The sequence below is a fragment of the Colius striatus genome, chromosome 3, assembly GCF_028858725.1.
Source record: "Colius striatus isolate bColStr4 chromosome 3, bColStr4.1.hap1, whole genome shotgun sequence".
Classification (NCBI taxonomy): Eukaryota; Metazoa; Chordata; class Aves; order Coliiformes; family Coliidae; genus Colius; species Colius striatus.
The window spans coordinates 8,177,743-8,196,973 of NC_084761.1; the positions used below are offsets into that span (position 1 = coordinate 8,177,743).

Genomic DNA, 19,231 nt, shown 5'->3' on the forward strand with positions numbered 1-19,231 from the left:
GCAAGTCCCTCTGAGCGGGTGTGCTCAGCGAGCAGGCATGCGGCGGGCCTTGAACAGAGCTCTTGCAGGTAGTGATTTGTGATACCTTACACAGAATTTAAGCTTTCACTTGAACCATTTCTTACACACGCACACACAAGAATCTTGATAGGTTGCCAGGGATGGACATAAGAGGTCTTGAAGGCAGTATATAGTGCTAATCTTGAGGGCAACACTCAATTTTGTTCAGAAAACAGTTTATTTTTAACAGAAGTGTCTGACTTCTCTGTACTATCGTCTGCGTAGCTTTGGGTATCGTTATTGTGTGTAAAGAAATTCATCAAGTAACATACAAGCAGCTTAAAAATATAAAGCAATTACTGGCTAACAAAAAAAAAAAAAAAGAGCAAGCTTCAAACAAGCCCCTGGTTTAGGTATTAGCATGGTTTCTGTCCCCTGATTAAAACACCTGAAATCTGCTGGCCAAACAAGCATAAGGAAAAGGGTGGGTCTTCACTGCTATCTCAGTTTTAATAGCTGGTCGTTCACTGGGTCTGTTGGTGTGTGTGACCCACAGGAGATAACTGAGGGGTTTATTCCCTTTTGGATTTTATAGATTTCCACAATTATATGTTCCCTCTTGAATCCTTGTGCTACTAATAGTCCTCACTTGTCTCAATCACTCTGCCTCTATTTGTAATTTTATTTTTCTTGTCTTTCTCCAGACACAGTTGTGTGTCAAAATTTAACATTTCTTTAGAAGTCTGGGCCACAGTCATGCAGTAAATCTGTATCATCCAAGGTTGTGCTTGCTCCTTGGCATGCAGGTAGCTGAGCCCCTCAAAGAGAGGGGTTAGTGACAGGGCAGGGTGGGGGTCCACTTTTTGTTGACTCGATATGTTTTGATTATAAGTGATATCACGGTATTAGGCTAAGCTGTTTTACTTTCACCTTTGCTTAATTGGTAGCAGTCACCAACAGGGTAAGAGTCTTCTTAGTGATAGTGTTCATATCTACACCTAGTCCTGTCCCTGCTGCCATGGTGCACTCAGAGTGACCTGCTGCTGTGTGTCAAAGCCTTGAGTAGCTTTATGTTTTTGCTTTGCTTAACAAGTCAGTGCTATTAATAAGCATTTGACAGCTTCATTAAAAATTTGTCAGTTTAAGATATCAGAAGGGCTTTAAAGTAATGAGAATGTCTCTTGCTTAAGCATATGCAAATCCAGTTTTGCATATGCAGACTGCAGAGAATTATGTAACATCTTTAAAGAGACACAAATAGATTTAATTGATGTAAAATACGTGCTCTTCAGTGACAGACGTATTTCCATATGATACTTTAATAAATATGTTTGTTACATCTTGTTACGGGTATCAGTAATCCATTTCTCATAGAATGGTGGGAGTTGGAAGGGACCTTTAGAGACCATCTAGTCCAATGCCCCGGTAAAGCAGGTCCACCTAGATCAGGTCACACAGGAACATGTGCAGGCAGGTTTTGAAGACCTCCAAGGAAGGAGCCTCCACACTGGGCAGCCTGTGCCATGGCTCCCTCACCTCAACAGTAAAATAGTTTTTTGTGTGTTTACAAGCAGCTTTTTGAGTTCCAGCTTCTCACCATGACCCCTTGTCCTCTCACTAGATATAACAGAAAAAAGTGCTGCCCCAACCTCCTGACACCCACCCTTTAGGTATTTGTAAATATTAATGAGATCCCCTCTCAGTCTCCTCCGGACTAAACAGCCCCAGTTCCCGCAGCCTTTCCTCGTATGAAAGATCTTCAAGTCCCCTGATCATCTTGGTGGCCCTGTGCTGGACTCTCTCCAGCAGTTCCCTGTCCCTCTTGAGCTGGGCAGCCCAGAACTTGACATAACACTCCAGATGAAAAGTTCAGTTTTAGTAGGCTGTAATTACAGTTGCCAAGCAGTTCCGGTTCCATCCATAGAGTGAGTAGTTCTCTGGTGACTTATTAATTCTTGCAGCATTTTTTTGTTGTTTTTTTCCCCATAAGAAGCTTACTGCCAAAAGATAAGGTGTTGCAACCTTGCCAGAACTCAAAGTGTATATATTTTTGCTCAGTTACCTTTCATGGAAGAACCAGTGTGGCATTCTCATTTAAAATAACCAGCACATGAATCCTAGCACCACAAAAATCTGCTATTTGTTCGTCAGCAAACTGAAAAGAAATGCATAAAGTAATTTCTTCTTCTCCTTTGATGATTTTAAAACAGATAAATGTTCTCCTTCTTGCAAACAAGGCAGTGGTAGTAATTATAGTAACTTAAATATATATATATTTGTTGTTTGTGTACAGTAGTGCCTCTGGCATTTGTGAGGGTGCTGTTGCACTGTTTCAGAATTACATGAGCAGCTAAGAGCTTCATCTGAAATCTGAGATTTTTTTGCTATGTTTTACAAGTATTTCAGTCTGAGAACTGTTAAAAATACTCAGGTGTAGCTTTGATATCCTCTGTGTACTCACGCTGTCCTCAAAGATTTAAGAGTTAAAATGTCCTTTGTCTCAAACTGGTGAAGAGTGGATGATTTTTTTTAATTACTCTGGATGTGCTACGATAGTATGTGGTTTATTTTGTGTAACTACTCTCATAATAAAAACATTCTTGAGTCATGACACAGCTGCAAATTGATGTTAACCCAATTTTTAAAATAGTTTTCTATTCATATTCTGTAATAGCTTGTCTCCATTTACTTCTGCTGAACATCTAATCTTAAAATGGAACTACTTTGCTGAGCACCTGACCTGAAATGGTTTTGCTCACCTTTTTCAGCTAAAATTATCTGAGCTATTTATTTTAGTGGAATATTCCTACAGAAAAGCATCTCTTTGTTACAGTCCCAGCCTTGTTCTACAAATTCTTTGGTAGAGGCACACTCCCAATTTAGACAGTTAAGTCTTTTCAGGACCAGAGTCTGCTGTGGGCCTGGTATGGCATCACAGAAGTAAATGAAACTGGGATTGGAGCCCTTGCATGTGAGTGCCTGTCACCCAGCAGTTTGTAAAACATGCTGCAGGGGTGTGAAGTGATACTCGGTGACATGTGGCCATATGTATGTAGGCTGGAGCATATCTACACATCTGTGATAATATGTGTTTTTGTTTTGACCCAGGAAACAAATGCCAGGCACGCCTGATGACCAAGTGTTTGTGTACAGTGTTGGGTAGGAACACACCTTAGGGCACTTGAGAAAGCGCCTGCCTGCATACCTCGGTCCCCTTCCTAGGGATCCTGTGTGGTGAGGGCATGGCAAGTAATTTATTGTCTGCATTGCGCTGTGGCTGTGTCCCATTGTCTGTGAGCAGCTCCTTTCCTCAGCGGATGCTCGCGGCTCCTTTTCTGGGATGATGACATCATGCCAAGATGTAGATGAGTGCGAGCGGCTGATGTTTCATACACTGCTTTGCCCTTGTGAGACAGGCTTCAGCGACACAGCAGCCTGCTCCTTGGTTGCGAAAATAGGACTTCAGTCTGAAAACGTTGCACTGGCATTAGTTACAGTCACTCTTTCACTGCTTGCTCTTTCAGAAGAGACCTTTGGAAGAGGAAAGAATACAACTTGATGTAAAGCTTTTCCTCTTTAAGAACATCGTAAAGGGAAAGTGTGTTTAAAATCATAGCATGGGCGCGAATGCTGATTTATCCCGTTAACATCTTAGAAGAGGCAGCCTGGTGCCCACTGTAGCTCACCAGAACACTGATGAAAGGCTTCATTTAGCGTGGCCGGGAGCCGGGTCCGCCCTCAGCGCCTTTTGAAAGTAACGAAACTTTCCAAACCTGCCAGTAGGCTCATCCTGGCCGCGCTGATTGGCGGAGCCCCCGCCGCACGTGACCGGCAGCCAATGGGGTGGCCGAGCTCGAGCCGACCCGACCCGACGCGACCCGGCGAGCGGCGGCTGCCGGTGCGGAGCTCGGCGGTGACGACGAACGCTGCCTGGCGGGTGGGCTGCAGGGCAGGCGCTGCACCGGGTTTTTCCTCGCCGCCGGAGCGCCCTGGCCGCAGGTGGAGGGGAGGAAGGCAGGTACTGGTGTCAGCTCCTCTTGGTGTCTCTGATCCAGTGGCGAGAACAGGGGCAGGGTTGGGAAGGCGAGGGGAGACGAGGCTGGGGCTTCACCGGTCCGCGGCCCCTCGCGCATTCCCGTATCTTTCCTTGTGAGCCTGAATAATTTCCTACTTCTGGAGTTGCTCTCGCGGTTGCTTGTGGTGAGGGGAGCGTGGGAGCCGTGCCCGCTGGCTTAACTCCCTCCCGGCTTCGTGCTCGGAATGGAAATTGCGAGGCACAGAGCACTGTCTAGGCTGACCTCTTCCTGGCTTGCAGCTGGAAGCATCAAGGTCAGACGTTGGAGGAGAGAGAACTTTGCAGAGTTTCCCTAGGAATCACTGGAAACGCGAAACTATTGGGGTGAGGCTGGCGTCTGAAAAGATGAGGGCTTTGCTGGATTAAGCCTGTTGGTAGAGAAGACCCTGCGAAGATAACCCTTTTCAGAGCTGGCTGTGAGATTCTATAGTAATCGTGGCTCTCTGATGACCTCTTCCTTTTCTTTCCCTCTTAGGGTGGTTTTCTTTTGTATTGCTTAAACAAAAGAAAATAGGCTCTTATGTTACAGGAAGGCCCTTATAAGGGGACTTTGAAAAGAAAGTATAATTTTCATAGGAGCAAAGCTACTTCTCAGGACCCAAGAGAGGTTTTGTTTTGATTTACAGTTAGGGAAAAAATGTCTAATAGGAGTTTTATCATCTCTGCTGTGGATAATTCAGTAGTACTGTACTGTTTTACTACTTTTTTTTTTTTGTTACAATATCAATTTCTCTGACTCAGACCATCAGACATCGCTGTAAAGACAGGCCAACATTGTTCACCAAGCTAAAATGTTCTTTCATTGTTCATGGGTTGTGTTTGTTTTTTAAGTATGAAGGATTGTTCTGACTCCTCTTTCTGAAGTATAATCTAAGTTGAAGTCCTTGCGAACTCGGTGAAATTCAAGTGCCTTTAGTAATTTTGTGTGTGGCCTTTCTGAATTATTTTTTTTTTTGCCTTAAGAATTTTGCAGTTCTGCTCTTACTTGTCTGCCATTGTTTTCTGCACCATTTATGCTGAGGTATTTTTCTCCTTGCAAAAGTCTGTTCCCCACCCATGGACGCTTCCACTTCCTGTATGATGTAGAGGTTTTGTAATGCCTGTGACCAGCACTTGTGCTGCTTGCATGCAGAAAGTCTGGACAGATGTCTCTTGCGGCTTTGTGTGTGTGGAAACAAGTAAGGTGCAGCTCGTGTACGTGTACTACAGACTGTGACTTTCTTTCTTTTTCCCCATTTGCCAATGTTTCAGAAAATATTGCTAAAGCCTCCTTTACCCTCCTTCTTTTGTATTGAGGCAGACAATGAGGGTTTCCTAATTGGCTTAATTACTCTCCAGCATTTTGCGTGCTTTCTCTAAGCTGTTAAAAATCAGGGAGAGAAGGCAGTGGGGCTCAAAAAGTCGAAGCCCTAACCCTTCTACAGGCAGTTGGGAATTATTTATGTCAGGTTGTTTGGGGTTTTAAAACAAATCTCAGAAAATCAAAAAGCTTTACTATTTTGTCTAAAACTTGGAATTTTTCTTTTCAGTTTGTTTCTTGCTTCATTAATTTGAAAATCCCTGTGAGCTAAGTTGTAGTATGGGTGTACAGGAAACCTAATAGATATCCCTTGTGTGTTGCAGACAAAAAACGTATGCCTGTGGCACTGGAGAGTAGTGAAACAATCTCTGCTGTGTTGTGTCATCTATGTGGAATAAAGATAGGTCCACAGTCCTTTCATGTAGTTGCAGTTTAATAATTAATTTTAAATTATAAGTACTATTTAGTAACGGCAGCAAAGAAACAGCATACTCTCAGTGGGTAACATCCTGAACGGGTCCATAATCTCACATTTACAAAGACAGAAATTGAAGAGGACAGCATCTTTATGCATCTGTGGGATTCTTATAAATCTTCTGGCTTGGTTAGGGAAAGTTCTTTTGTATGCAGTCATACCATCTTAAAAAATGGAAATCAGTGCTTCCTTTTATTCCTTCCAAAGTGCAGTGTAAAAACACAAGTGAGAGCCTGATACGAGCATACTCAAACTTTTGAGGCCCCAGGAGCTGTGTCTCTTGGTTCTAAAGCATCGTTTGAAAGCTTTTGGGAGCAAGATGTCCTACACTCCATCTTTGTCTTGTCTAACTTTCTGAACACAGATATGGGATTTGTTATAACACTTGTTTTGGAAGAATTACTCTTTGGAGTCTTCTGAAATATATTTTGTGTAGCAAAAACAGGCATATCCTGTGTGGAATCTCTGTTCTTAAAGAAATATAGAAACTTCCTGTTGTCTGAGTGGTGAGAAATAACCATCAAAAGGGACACTTTTGTTTGCTATTCTCTGGAATGGTTTGACTACAGTAATGCTGATCCTACTTGGTCTCTCATTGTACTTGTATCGCTTATTTGTGTCTGACCCTTCCTCACTGTCCCTCATCTGTAAAAGAGAAAATATTGTTCCTCACAGTGTGCTGCAAGGATTGGTTTGTGTATGTGTACAGGGTGCCTTGAGTGGAAGGACTTATTGGTTAACATCAAAGACACTTTCAGTTCACTTACAAATAATAGAGGAGATGTGTTGTAAACTATCCTAGGTCAAGAATGTTAATTGTGCTTGGTTGTGATTTTTCTTTTTGATGGGCAAGCCAACTATTTGGAAAATCACTGCTCTTTACTCACATTCCTTTTGCTCTTTTCCCAGTCCTTCCTTCTGTAGGAGAAGAGCAGCCGCCTTGAGACTTCTTGAAAGGGTGTCAACACATCACACAGTGGTTTTATTATTAGAAGGAGGACATGTAGTTTTGCCTAATTCATGTTTTATGTCAAGAAACTGAATTATAAAAACCAAAGCTTAGTACCTTTCCTCTCACCTGCCAACTCCCCTTCTAAATAATAGTGTAACTTCTGTGAGTATGTAGCTGATGCTGTTCATGGAGGTGTGTGGGCACAGCCCACTCAGCTGTGACAGCTGCTTACTCTTTGCTCAAATCACCTCTGCCTTGCAGCATTGCTTGGGTATGTAAAAAGTGGACTTTAGATGTCCAGACTACTTCCAGTACTTGATATTGTTGTTTGTAGCAGAGGTAGGAACTACTTACATTCTATCTCAGTGGCGTTCCTAGGTAGATGTCTGTTAATTCTGCTTAAACTGGGTCATTTTCTGAACAGAAAGGTTTTAGGTATAATTTTTTTCCTCTGAGTTCAATAGATGTACAGTGGATGTACATTTTCTTTGGCTATGATATACTGCTCAGGGGGTCTACTCCAGCATTTTCTGAGTGTCATTAAAAAGAAGAGTAGAAGGCAGGACTGACAGCTAAATGATCTTTGAAGGCTTTGGCAGTTTTTTTGGGCCAAAAGAAGTTTTTTTGGGCCAAAAGTTGATTCCCTTGTGGCTCTTTGATGTTTCTCTTCTCATTCCTGTTTAGGGTTATTTCCTGTGACTGGTTTTATGCTGGATGGTCTGGATTGCTGCAATCTATCTGCATAGCTAGTCCAACTAGGTGGTATTCCACTGAAACATCTGTGGAGCTTTTATCCTCACTTCTCTGGGAATTTCTGTGGTGCTCCAATGTATCCAGATATATTGTGGCTCTCAGCTCTTTGTAGTTTGTGATATTTCAGGTTTTAAGTTGAATGGCTTTGTCTTTGTTGACTCAGGGAACAATTTTTCACATGTCCAACAGTTATGTCCATAAAAAGCTTAGGTATTCCTGGAAATATTAACACAGGAAGTTAGGATCTTGAGTACCTTTTCTTTAATTTCACAATGAATGTCTTTGGGGTTGTTGAAATCAAGCTCAATCACACTGGCTTTGGAGCTGAACTTATGCCTGAGATTCTTTTCTCTTTCACTTGTGTTCTGTGTGTGTCAGCACAGCTGCAACTAAAATTTGAGATTTGATGCTCTGGCCTATGTAGTCAGTGCATGGGAAGGTATTTCACTGCTGGGATGTGGCATAAGCATGCAGCAACTTCGGGAGAACTGGGGAAAGAGAACTGATTCTTTCACATTTGTCGTGTATGTGTGTGTGTGTGTGTGTATATATATATATCTATATATATATCTATATCTATATATATATATATATATATGACAGAGCCCATGTCAAGACTGGTCTTTAGTTTTATCCCTGGGTGTGCATTGACTTCCTGGGAGAAGGGTGCATGGCTCTGCAGCAAAAAGTGCTGAGGTATCTCAGTGTGTTAGTCTTATGCTTGATCCTTTAATTTTCCAGAGGGAGAAGAATGAAACGGGAGTTTTAAAACTTTGAGGACTCATTATGGAAGACTCAGAAGGACATCACTTCAGCTCAGTGGAAGAGGAAACCAGATACTGGAAAGACTTGGCCATGAAATACAAGCAGTGGTAAGGCAGTGGCTTTGTTCCTTGTAAGTTTCTTCATAGGGCTCACAGCACTACATGCAAAGACACAGATAGCACCACAGGAGAGTAAAGTCAAGACAGCTGAACCACCTTGAATGGTAGCAGCAGCAATGCTTCTACATCAACTACAACAGCCCAATCCTTTCTGCTTGTTTTGAGCAGTTAATCTGTGCTCTTGTGGCCCTGCTGATTGTTGTCCCTGTTGTGGTTTGAGTAGGATTGTATGTGCTGAAATTGTGCCTCTGACTGCATTCTTTGGGCAGCCTAGGTAAAAGTAACTCACTGCAGCACCTTATCTGGGAAAGAATTGTCTACACCATTGGTGAAAGAGAGCTACTGCTTTTCATTCTTGATATGTCTGTGTGAACCAAGAATGGTTTGACAACACTTAGATGGAGGAGGATCCGTATTGGAGAGTGGTTGTACTTTGCTCTTCATTTCAGCTCAGTGTGTTGCTCTAAAGGGTGGAAAGAAAAAAGTGCCAAACTTTTGAGATAATGTTTTTGATGGGTCCTTTATTAGACTGGGTGCTCAGATCTGTCAGTGCCTCTTTTTTTTGACTTGCTGGAGATTTATTTTAATAGAATTTCTTAAGAATACAAGAATTAATTTTTCTTCATTTTTCTCACTTTTTGTGGATGGTTGAAAATGACTAGGTTTGTATTTCCAAATAAATAATTGATTTGGATAATGTCAAATATAAAGGTGGCAGTGGAGAGTATACAAGCTCAAGAGACTCTGTGTGTAGTCCACACCTACAGTGTGAAGACAGACTTTGGGATTGTTCTACCTATTTGGGATTTTTTTGTTTACCACTTTGCTGTGGAGTGACTTTCCATGCTTGATGGGGCAACATTTGCTTACGGTTCTCTCTTCCTGTTGCTTATGTATGTTGGAAAAGGATATAGAACCTTCTGCTGAAAGGGCAGTATTTTCTTTATTCTCTTTTTTTTTTACCTTGAGTATCCAAGAGATTTTTTTTTCTTTGCTCATTATGATGAGTTTTGTTGCTGTCATTGGTCTCTAGTGCTGAAAATACACAGGAAGAACTGCGTGAATTCCAAGAAGGAAGTCGAGAGTATGAAGCTGAACTGGAGACTCAGCTGCAGCAAACTGAGTCCAGAAACAGAGACCTCCTGTCAGAAAACAATCGTCTGCGAATGGAACTGGAGTCAGTTAAGGTAAGAGTGGATGATGCATGCAGTATCTGGGTATCCTAAGTGCAAAGGTGAATGAGACAGGCACGTGCAGATTCAACTTGCCTTGTGGGCAGGGACTTTCAGCACTACAAAGAAACTGAACAGGAAACTGCAAAAAAAAATCTCAAAATTAAGAAATACCAATCTGTTTTCTGCTTTGAGAGTGCTGGATACTGTGGTCATGTTCCTGAACACCTCTTTGGAGGTTGTGGCTATTTGCCAAGACAGATTTGAGACAGGAGAAAATTGTTTGCTATGGAGTGGAGAGTAATCACAAATGTAATAGAGCTGCTGTTCTATTCCTTCCTTCATCCTCCAGCTTTTGTTCACAGCTTTCTTGCTGTTTGCTTTGTGCAGACACAGATACTACTGCAAAACAATCAAAGTACAAACATTCTAGCTGTGTTCTTGCATTGCATAAGAAAGCTCTGTAGTTTTAAACCCTTTTTACATACCTATGTGTTTATCTGGCATTCCAATTAAGCTGGAAAGCAGCAGGCGGTGTATAGCATGTATGACTGAGAGGCATAAAACAGTTTTGGATTTGGTTACTGAATCCATCTGTACTTGGTAAAAAAATAATTTATCCTCTTTACACTTGATTAGCCTTCAGTGAAACTAAGAACCAACTGAAAAGCCTTGACTTCCATAATTATAAAACATAAGGGATATGAACTTATTGGCATGGAACTTCTTACTAGAGAGACTTAAATAATGAAGCTCTCTAAAGTATGAAGAGTGGTGAGTCTGACTCATTTCAGTCTCCTTAAAGATGCTATTAGTCCCCTGTGCTAGTTGACACATTTAGGAAATATTAAGTTTTCTTAAACTTGGGAAAAAATGGTAACTTGGGAAAATGGTGTGCTTTTTGAACATTTGATCTTGTTGGCCTTTTGTTTAAAGATGAGTGATGTAGTCACCCAATAAACACTATGCTGTATTTTGTAGGGCTGGGTCAGTATCTGTGGAGGCAGACATTGATTTAATTACACTTTTATTCAATTGGATGCAATAATGAGTTAATGGGAATGAAGGTATTTGTATAAGTGATTAATCCAGGTTTGTAATGCCTTTTGTCTAAACTGTTGGCCAAATTTATTGTCCTAAGAAATACTTTTCCATTCCAGGCAGATGTCTGGTCCTTCTAGGACCAACTTGGTGATCCCCCTCCATCTCTATTTGGTAGCAAAAATATTTGTTACGTTGTACTGATCCTTGGTTTTGTTGTATTAGCACCTTAACAGTATCAAATGCTCTGCACGTTGCATGGAGCTTTGGTCTGCTGTTCCATGTAGCCACATAAACCCATGAAAGCCCATGAGTTTGAGGAGAAGGGATAAGTTTGACAAAAATAAAACCTGCAGCTCATTTGATTGAGGGATGTGTGGACTGTTTTCTTTAGAGGAGTTGGGAAGAGAGGCTGGGACAATGAACTGGCCAAAGAAGTTAAGAATGAAACTAGTAGGACACAACATACAACCTCAAAAAGTGGAGGATAAACATTTTAGAAAATTAGTTATCTACTGTGAGGAACAATTTATTAAAACATATTCTGCTTGAAATGAACCTTTTAACAATTGACTATTCATGCAGCCTGCAAACTGCAGTGACAGCCTGCAGTGAAGGAACAGAGACTCTATTGATAGCCAGGTCAGCTGATAGTTTATTACAATTGGTTAGAAACAAAGACTCAAACCTTGCACTTCTGGTCTTTTATCTGAACCAATTCAAGAGCAAAGCATTAAACTTATGAAATTACTGAGCAACAGTGTTAACTGAGCCCATCAAGGGTTGATGGCTGCATGTAGGTCAACACTAGTGAACTTTGCCAGGCCCACACAGGCTGTGGCTTTGAGTTTAGCTACTCCCCCTCGGAAAACAGAATTCACAGTACCTAAAAATATATGGAAGTAATGCTTTGGAAGGTTTGCTTAGGGAGTCCTGAAAAGCCAGTTGAAAGGCATCTGCCTCTTGGAGCTAGAGAATTCTGAAATTCAGCATGTAACTGTGCTTCAGAGATCTTGAGTTACAGCAGTTGCACTATACTGTAATCATTTTGAATGGATATCTCTTTCCCTCCTCCCTGTCTATGCATTTCATCTACTAAAATAGCTGTCTTCAGATTATCAGTCATGCTAGACTAAACGCAGTGGTTCTCCAGTTTCAGTGCATGGATTTGTTTTCAGTGACTTTAAGAACGTTGTACTTAAATTCTGGATGGAGGGAGCATGTTAGGAATGCTACTTGTACAGTGACCTTGGTATTTCAAAAAAATCTCTGGCAAGTTGAAGTGTTCTGATAGCAAGGTGGTGGAGTGTGAAGCATTGCAGTAGGCAACGTGCTGGGAAGCTTTCTCTGTTGCATGGTGTGCAGCTAACACCCTGTGTAGGAGAGAGGCTGAGCTTTCATCCCTGCCTGTGCTTCTCTTAAATGGACCCTTGTGTACGTGCTATAGAGACAGAATTTGGTTTAGGTTCACATCCAAAGCATGGTGCATAACTGCATCTGAAATGTTTTGTGGTCTAGGACTCTGGACCTGCTTTGGGCTAATAAAATCACTGGGGCAATGGAGAATCCTGCTGGTTCCACAGCAACGTGTGACAGTGTCACACTTATATTTTTTTTTTTTTAACTTGTTATTTAGGTTCCTAAGGACTGCTTGACTTGTTAATAGAATTGAGAATAAGAGTTTTCTCTTGCATCCTGCTTTGCATGTTGCTTGAGCTCTTTGGTCTCAGAAATTGTGCTGTCTGGAGAGCAAGGAATGGCTGGGGAATTGCTACCTGACACCGTTTTTTGATAAGGAGTGACAGGAAGAGCTCTTGTCTGCTGGCAGCCCAGAAGTATGTGAGCAATTGGCTTTGTTGGCATTTTACCCTATCTAAGGTGGCACTTCTCAAAAATCTTCATAGCATCTGCTTCTTCCTTCAAAGAGGCTCAAATGGTGCCACAGAAAGCGAATGTACGTTGCTAAGTCCCTGACATACTGTTTGGTTTGCCTTTGATCAGGAAAAGATTGAATTGCAGCATTCAGAAGGATACAGGCAAATCTCTGCACTGGAAGATGACTTGGCACAGACAAAAGCTGTTAAAGATCAACTTCAGAAATACATTCGAGAACTTGAGCAAGCAAACGATGACTTGGAAAGAGCAAAAAGGTGACCCTCCTGTGATTGCTTTTTCTACCTCTGTTATGTCCTGTGAGCCTGGTGTCACTGAACTGTTTGTGGTACAGTGCTTGTTAGTGCTACCATTCTGAACTAGTCACTTAAGTGATGATTGTGGTGAAGAGGTTTGTGGCAGATGGGAAATCCAATAATTTTTTTCACTTCCACTTCCCCCACTGCATTTACAAGCTAAAATAAAAAATACTGATAAAACAGACCAGAAAAAAATACAGTGTTTTCCCTCTTCTTGTGAGAGAAGGGAGTTCCTCTATGTGCTTGAAGTATCTGGCAGTGACATCTTGTGCACTCTATTTCAGAGCCACTATAATGTCCCTGGAGGATTTTGAACAGCGTCTAAACCAGGCTATTGAAAGAAATGCTTTTCTGGAGAGTGAGCTGGACGAGAAAGAAAACCTTCTGGAGTCTGTGCAGCGTCTGAAAGATGAAGCTAGAGGTTAGAAAGTAGTTGTATCTTTTTTTCCTCTCCTGGTTTGTAGCTGTTCAGTCTTCTCTATACCTCTTGAAGCTTGGTGTTTGAGTTTGCATCTTTGAAATCTGCTATCTGAAGTGTAGAAGCAAACAAGGAACCTTCAAGACTATTTCTGTCCACTCATTGAACTCTAGACTTCTTTCTAGAGCAGCTCGAAAGCAAAATAATGTGTAGTGGTGCTTCAGGGCTTTTAAGGGATTAAGAATAGCTGGGGTGTGTGCTGTTCTGACTTCCTGTAACCTATGAAGGTCAGCTTTAGTAACCATTAACCTCATTGTTTCCTGCCCTGTGAGAAGTGGAGTACATGAAACACTAATGGGGCAGTAAAACTAGAGGGCCGTGACTGACTTCTAGTTACCTTTGAATAGCCTCATGTGCTAGCTTTTTGGTATCTGTCAGTAAGGCTGGGTGAGAAAAGAGAGATCGTGGAGCTGTAAAAACACCTTTTATTTTCAAGCTCTGCTCAGATTCTGTGGTTTCTGTAGAGTTTTTTTCCATAAGCTACAGCCAGGCTGTGGGACTGAAGTATTCCCTCTATCTTGGCTAGATAATGGTGTGGCTTCCACCTGGCCTCAGCTCAGCTTTCCTTCGTGTAGAAAAGGGTACAATAGGTAGGATCCTGACCTGTCGAGGAGCTGGAACCTAGGCAAGATGTGCCAGATTGCCTAGCCTTTCTTGATATACCTCTGCTTGCCAGTGTTTAGCATTCTGAAAGGAATGAATTCCCTGCTTCCAAAGGAGCTTTGTTGCAGAATATGGAAATTAAAGTAAAATAATAGCAAATGAACTAATACTACAAAAACATACTGAGCAACCCCCCTACAAAAGTCTTTAGTGATTGTCCAGATTTTGAACGTATGCCTTAATCTTTACAACAGTAAATTACTTCACTGCTGCAAGGGGGGGAAAAAAATCTTATGAGCAAAACATTCTCACCTGTTTTTTGTCTTGGTGGATACATACTCCAAAGGCTTGCTTTGTGTTGCTTCCTTCACAGATCTACGACAAGAGCTTGCAGTGCAGCAGAAACAGGAGAAACCCAAAACACCAATGCGACCTACCCTCGAAACAGAAAGAACAGACACTGCAGTTCAAGCATCTTTATCTGTGCCTTCAACTCCCTCGGTGCACCGGGCACCCAGAATCAACACACCCACCCCAGCCACATTTAGGAGAGGTGACTGACAGGGAACCAGCACAGAAATATTACTTCAGGCTCTTGTTTTTACTATAGTTTCTGGCTAAAGAAGGAATAGGGGAACAGAGTTGAGACTTTCAGTTAAATATACCAAAATCCAGTCACCATGGTCTCAGTATTCATAGTATTCAAGTAACACTTGTGTTACTTTAATTGGCTTCCCTGTGAGAATGGGTGTTCTTTCAGAGAGGCTTTCTTTTTCTTCTGGAACAGCAGGACACTAAGTCACCCTAACTGTTGTCTGTACTAAAGGACTATATCTCTGCTTTCATGTCAATAATATCAGTTAACTTATTTTCTATGAGCATTGGTTATTTCAATGTCTCAGACCTCTAATACTAATTCTCCCATCTTATTTAAAGCCAGAAACTTGTGTAACTGTTCATGTGCAGGGAGCTGTACTGTTCAATTATGAGGACTTGACATTATAGCTCTGAGTAAAGTTTGATTGTGGGATTTAGTACGTGTAACCTAAAATGATGTGTTATGTGGAGGAAATCATGTTTCTGTAAAAGTGACAGGATTTGGAGACTTGTAGTAATATAAGAAATGATGGGCCTCTCTGAGGACACATCCCTCTGGTTCCCCTGCAGCAACAGAGATACAGAATAGGCTGGTAAAGCGATCTCTAGAAACACAAGCCACAGCCTATCAGGACACTTTAGCTTAGGACAGAGTAACTTGAACTGTCTCAGGGAGACAGTGCTTCATATTCCTAATGGATATGAAAGATCTGGAGGTGAGATACAAAAAGGTGAAGAGACTGGTATTTCCTTTGCTCTGTATGTCAGTCTGTTTTCTGACTTTGTCAAAGCTGCATTATAAAAAAATCACTCTAACGAATAATGTATTCTCCTTTAACCTGCCCTACAGGTCTTGAGGATGGTTATGGTGCAACACCTCTCACACCTGCTGCAAGAATATCTGCACTCAATATCGTGGGAGACTTGCTGCGAAAAGTGGGGGTGAGTGATTACCTGCTAGGCAGTGCTCTTGGCAAGGTACAGCTGTCTGAAACTGCGGCCAGAACCATTTGTGCTGTTGCTCAGGGGAGACAGGAAAGAGTATCTTGCCCCTAGTTTAGCTGAGCATAGCCTTGAGGTTCAGTATGGACTTTGTATGTTTCTGACCAGCCTCCGCAGATCTTGCTCTGCTTTCCTACACATTTCTGAAGGGGCACGTGCAGAAGGAATAAATTGGAGTAAATTCAGAAGGGAACTGCTCCCATGAAAGGTGGAGAAGAAAGCAGACTGCTGTCTGCAGGGCTTCTGGTGAAGATTGCCTTAATAGTCCAGTAGCCTTCTAAACAAGGCCTAGTGTCATGTTAAACTGTAGTTCAACATTTAAGGTAGTGCTGATACTGGAATAGTTAACCTTTTGTTTTCTTTCCTTATGCTCCAGTGCTGTGTTGGCGCAATTATTTGTATGAATTTTCAATTAACTTAGTTGCAGAACTGATATAGCTGAGAGGAAACAAGTGACAAAGGCAGAGTGATCTAGGATGAGAGCATGTGTAGAGTATCTGTGCAGAGTAGAGTATCTGTGGCTCAGTTTCCTCAAGTGTACCACCTAGTACATGCAACTTAATACGTGTCTAGGGAAGCAGATAGCTCAAATGGGTATTTAGTAATCTAAAAAGTCATGTCTGTAAGAAAGATTTCAAAATCTTCCTGGGAAAGCTGAAGACTTTCTATTCCTGCTGGTGAACAACATTAGTTCCTTAACTTGCCCTACAGAAGCAGAGATTCAGCTTTAGAGAGATGACTGGCTTGATCTCATAAAAACTTCAGAACTGATGTGGGATTGGGGTTTAGCAGCTTCCTTTACTAGACAAGTCATTCTAAAAGAAAAAAAAAACCCACAAACACTTTTAATGGCATTTTGGTGTGCCACAGTGCCATCTAGTGAAAGTGAAAGGTGATATGACACTTGCCATATCTGTGTTTACATTAGGCATTGGAGTCCAAACTTGCATCTTGCCGAAACTTCGTGTATGACCAGTCTCCCAACAGAACCACAGTGTCCATGTACATGAACAGAGATGTCCTGGAGACACGCCTGAGTCCTCATCAGCCTCTATGTGATACAGGGTGAGTGCTGTTCTCTGCTGCTGGTGTTATAACTTAGGGACTGGTACTGTTCTGCTTACTATTAAGTCTTTGTTTTGGTAGACAGATTTGTTTTCAAGATACAGGAAATTTAGTTATCCAGGATTGTGATTTGAATGTTTCAGATCAGTTTAAAATTTGGAATCACTAGCTGCTGAAATTCAAAGATTAGCTGAAATCAGGTTTTAAAAACCACAAAGGAAATGATACATATATTTTATTATAAATCCAGTGTTTAAATGGGACAAAGTACAACAGAGGAGCTCTTGCTTTTTGACTCAGTTTGTTTTATGCTTTCTGTTCTTGTACGAGTGAAGTCTCGGGAACCTTATGGCACGTAGGGACTTCCTTTATCACAGTGAAGATTCTCATTTATTGGAGATCTGGAAAAAAGGCAAATATCAGGTTCAGTCAGAATGGTTTACAGTTGCTAAAATAAGTTTCCAAGGAGCAGCTTTCAGAGTTATAAATTTATCTGCACACTTGAACTGGTTGTCTTTTTATAAGCAAATGAAGGAAAAGCAGCCAAGTCATCGCAAATTGTAGTTCAACTTCTGCTTTAACCTTACCAATCCTGTACTGCACATTCCTTAGATTCTCTGCAAATTAAATGTCTGGAACAAACTATACTATAGGCTTCTTCAGCTAGACTCTTTTGCTAGGAATACTGGTTTGTCCTGGTACCCAGTGCTCAAAGTTGTGTGGAAGGAGTGTTCCACGTTGTACTTGCTATCCCATCCAGGGGAGAAACCTCATGAAAACTTCAAGAAAGCCTCAAAGGCCGTGCATTTAGGTATTCATGCAACTGATTATACGTCTACTACTGTAATGCTAGAGCTGAAATTCCAACAGCTGTAAAAGATAGCTCCTCGGTACTCAGAGGGAAACGGAGCCCTGTGTTACAGTGAATACTCAACCCAGTTAAGTAGCAGGCTCACTTAGTGCTCAGAGCGGTGTTCTGTTGATTTCTCAAGGTGAGTGGCATTCTCTGAAGTGACTAGTTACTCTGGAGATGGTAACACTGAGGAACAAATGCACTAACTTGTGTTTTGTATTTGCAGGTTAGTGAAACGCCTCGACTTCGGAACACGGCCTTCGAATAGTCCGGGACCAATGGGCCATTCTTCACAAAATGTTGTCAAGATGCTGCTATGAAAAGCCTTGGCTGTCTTTGGAAAAGGAAAAGAAAATAAATGTTCAACTTTTAGGTTTAAAGACAATACCAATGAACAATCGGGCAGCATTCTCAGGGCAATGACAACTCAACAAGAAGCTGCATGGCCTTGCCCAGTCTGGCCTCTTGCCATGTTCTGTAGGCGGTGTGGTAAAGCAATGCTGCCTAGCAGTGCAGGAGTTAGAATTGCTTCCTACATCAGCTACTGTAAAAGACTCCTTGAAAGCTGTTTTTGACACTGCCAATCAAAGCCATTGTCCCTCCACCTACGACAGAGACAGTATTCCATCTGCAACCTCAGGCTTTAACTTTAATGGTGCTGTTAATGCAGCACGATGGTATTCTGGCTTAAATTCTGTTAGTGCTGACTTTGTATCATTGGTGTGGTGGGCTGCAGTGATCTAAATTAGAGGAGTCTTATGTGGAGACAGGCCCAGTTTTGAAGCTCTTTGTGGGGTGTTGGGTCAGAATCTTGCTACTCAGAAACCTGCCTCTTTAGTGGTAAGATGGTTTTATGAGCAGTGCTTTGCCCTTAAGAACAGAAGATGGCTAAAGGTGAGAAATGCCAAGTGTATGCAGGAGATTGCAGAGCTAACAGCAAGGTAGGAGACTTTGGGCTGACTTAGCTTACAGACATCTTTTATTTTTGCCATATTGTGGCCTGTAAAGCCCAGCTCTTGTAGGAAGCAAGAGACCTGGTTAAATTCCTATTTGTAACATGTTAATAGGTGGGGTTTAGTACTTTCCAAACCTCCCGTTACTCACGTGCCTTGGCTATTAGGGATTTTTTTTCTTGTTTTATTTTAAAAATGAGAATATATGCTTTCAGCTGTTACTAACTTAGAAATGTTTTTTAACCTGGTAAGTCTGTTATTCTAGACAATTGTATATAAGTAGAGAATTATTTTGAAATCCTTTTTTTCACCTATAGAGTACTGCTGCATTTTAGGGTTTTTTTTTTAAATGGGGTAGATTCACTCAGTATTAATGTACCTTGTGGAAGCCTGTACTTGCAAAAATAATTGACTAAACAACTTTAATGGGGTTTTTTTTGAGAGTGGGGCAAAGCTTACAGGACAAAAGAATGCATACATGAGGTTGAAGGTATGTGGGGCTTTTTTTTGAAGAAAATGCTGTGAAAACAACCACTGATGCATCTGTTTCTCTGGAGTAGAAAGTAACTACAGATCATTCCCATTTTTTTCAGGCCATCTACGAAGTTGACTAATCCAGGGAGCAGAATAAAGTTTATTTTAGATGCTAGTTGTTGGTTGATTTTGAGTGTTTTTTCAAGTTGTCACTATGGTTTATGCTTACTACCAGTTTCTCATCTGTTTCTGATCAATGAAGCTGAAAGAGATATTATTTGCTTTGTGGAATCATATGCAGAAATTTCCCTACATCTCTTTAATTCTCATGATTTCCTACCCTAAAGAATGTAAACCTTGAC

At 41.4% G+C, this 19,231-nt stretch overlaps 1 protein-coding gene across 2 annotated transcripts; it reads left to right on the forward strand.

Moving 5' to 3' along the window:
* The first annotated feature begins 3,873 nt into the window (after positions 1-3,873).
* NDE1 (nudE neurodevelopment protein 1) lies at positions 3,874-19,044 on the forward strand. Of its 2 annotated transcripts, none has more exons than XM_061992786.1 (9): positions 3,874-4,018; positions 8,297-8,427; positions 9,473-9,626; positions 12,654-12,802; positions 13,129-13,265; positions 14,299-14,478; positions 15,373-15,464; positions 16,453-16,589; positions 17,669-19,044. In XM_061992786.1, the coding sequence occupies exons 2-9, from the start codon at positions 8,342-8,344 to the stop codon at positions 17,760-17,762; spliced, it is 1,029 nt and encodes a 342-aa protein (XP_061848770.1). In that variant the 5' UTR covers positions 3,874-4,018; positions 8,297-8,341; the 3' UTR covers positions 17,763-19,044. The 2 variants fall into 2 exon arrangements, with proteins under 2 accessions (XP_061848770.1, XP_061848771.1); XM_061992787.1 differs by having other exon boundaries at positions 3,874-4,014.
* The last annotated feature ends 187 nt before the right edge of the window (positions 19,045-19,231 follow it).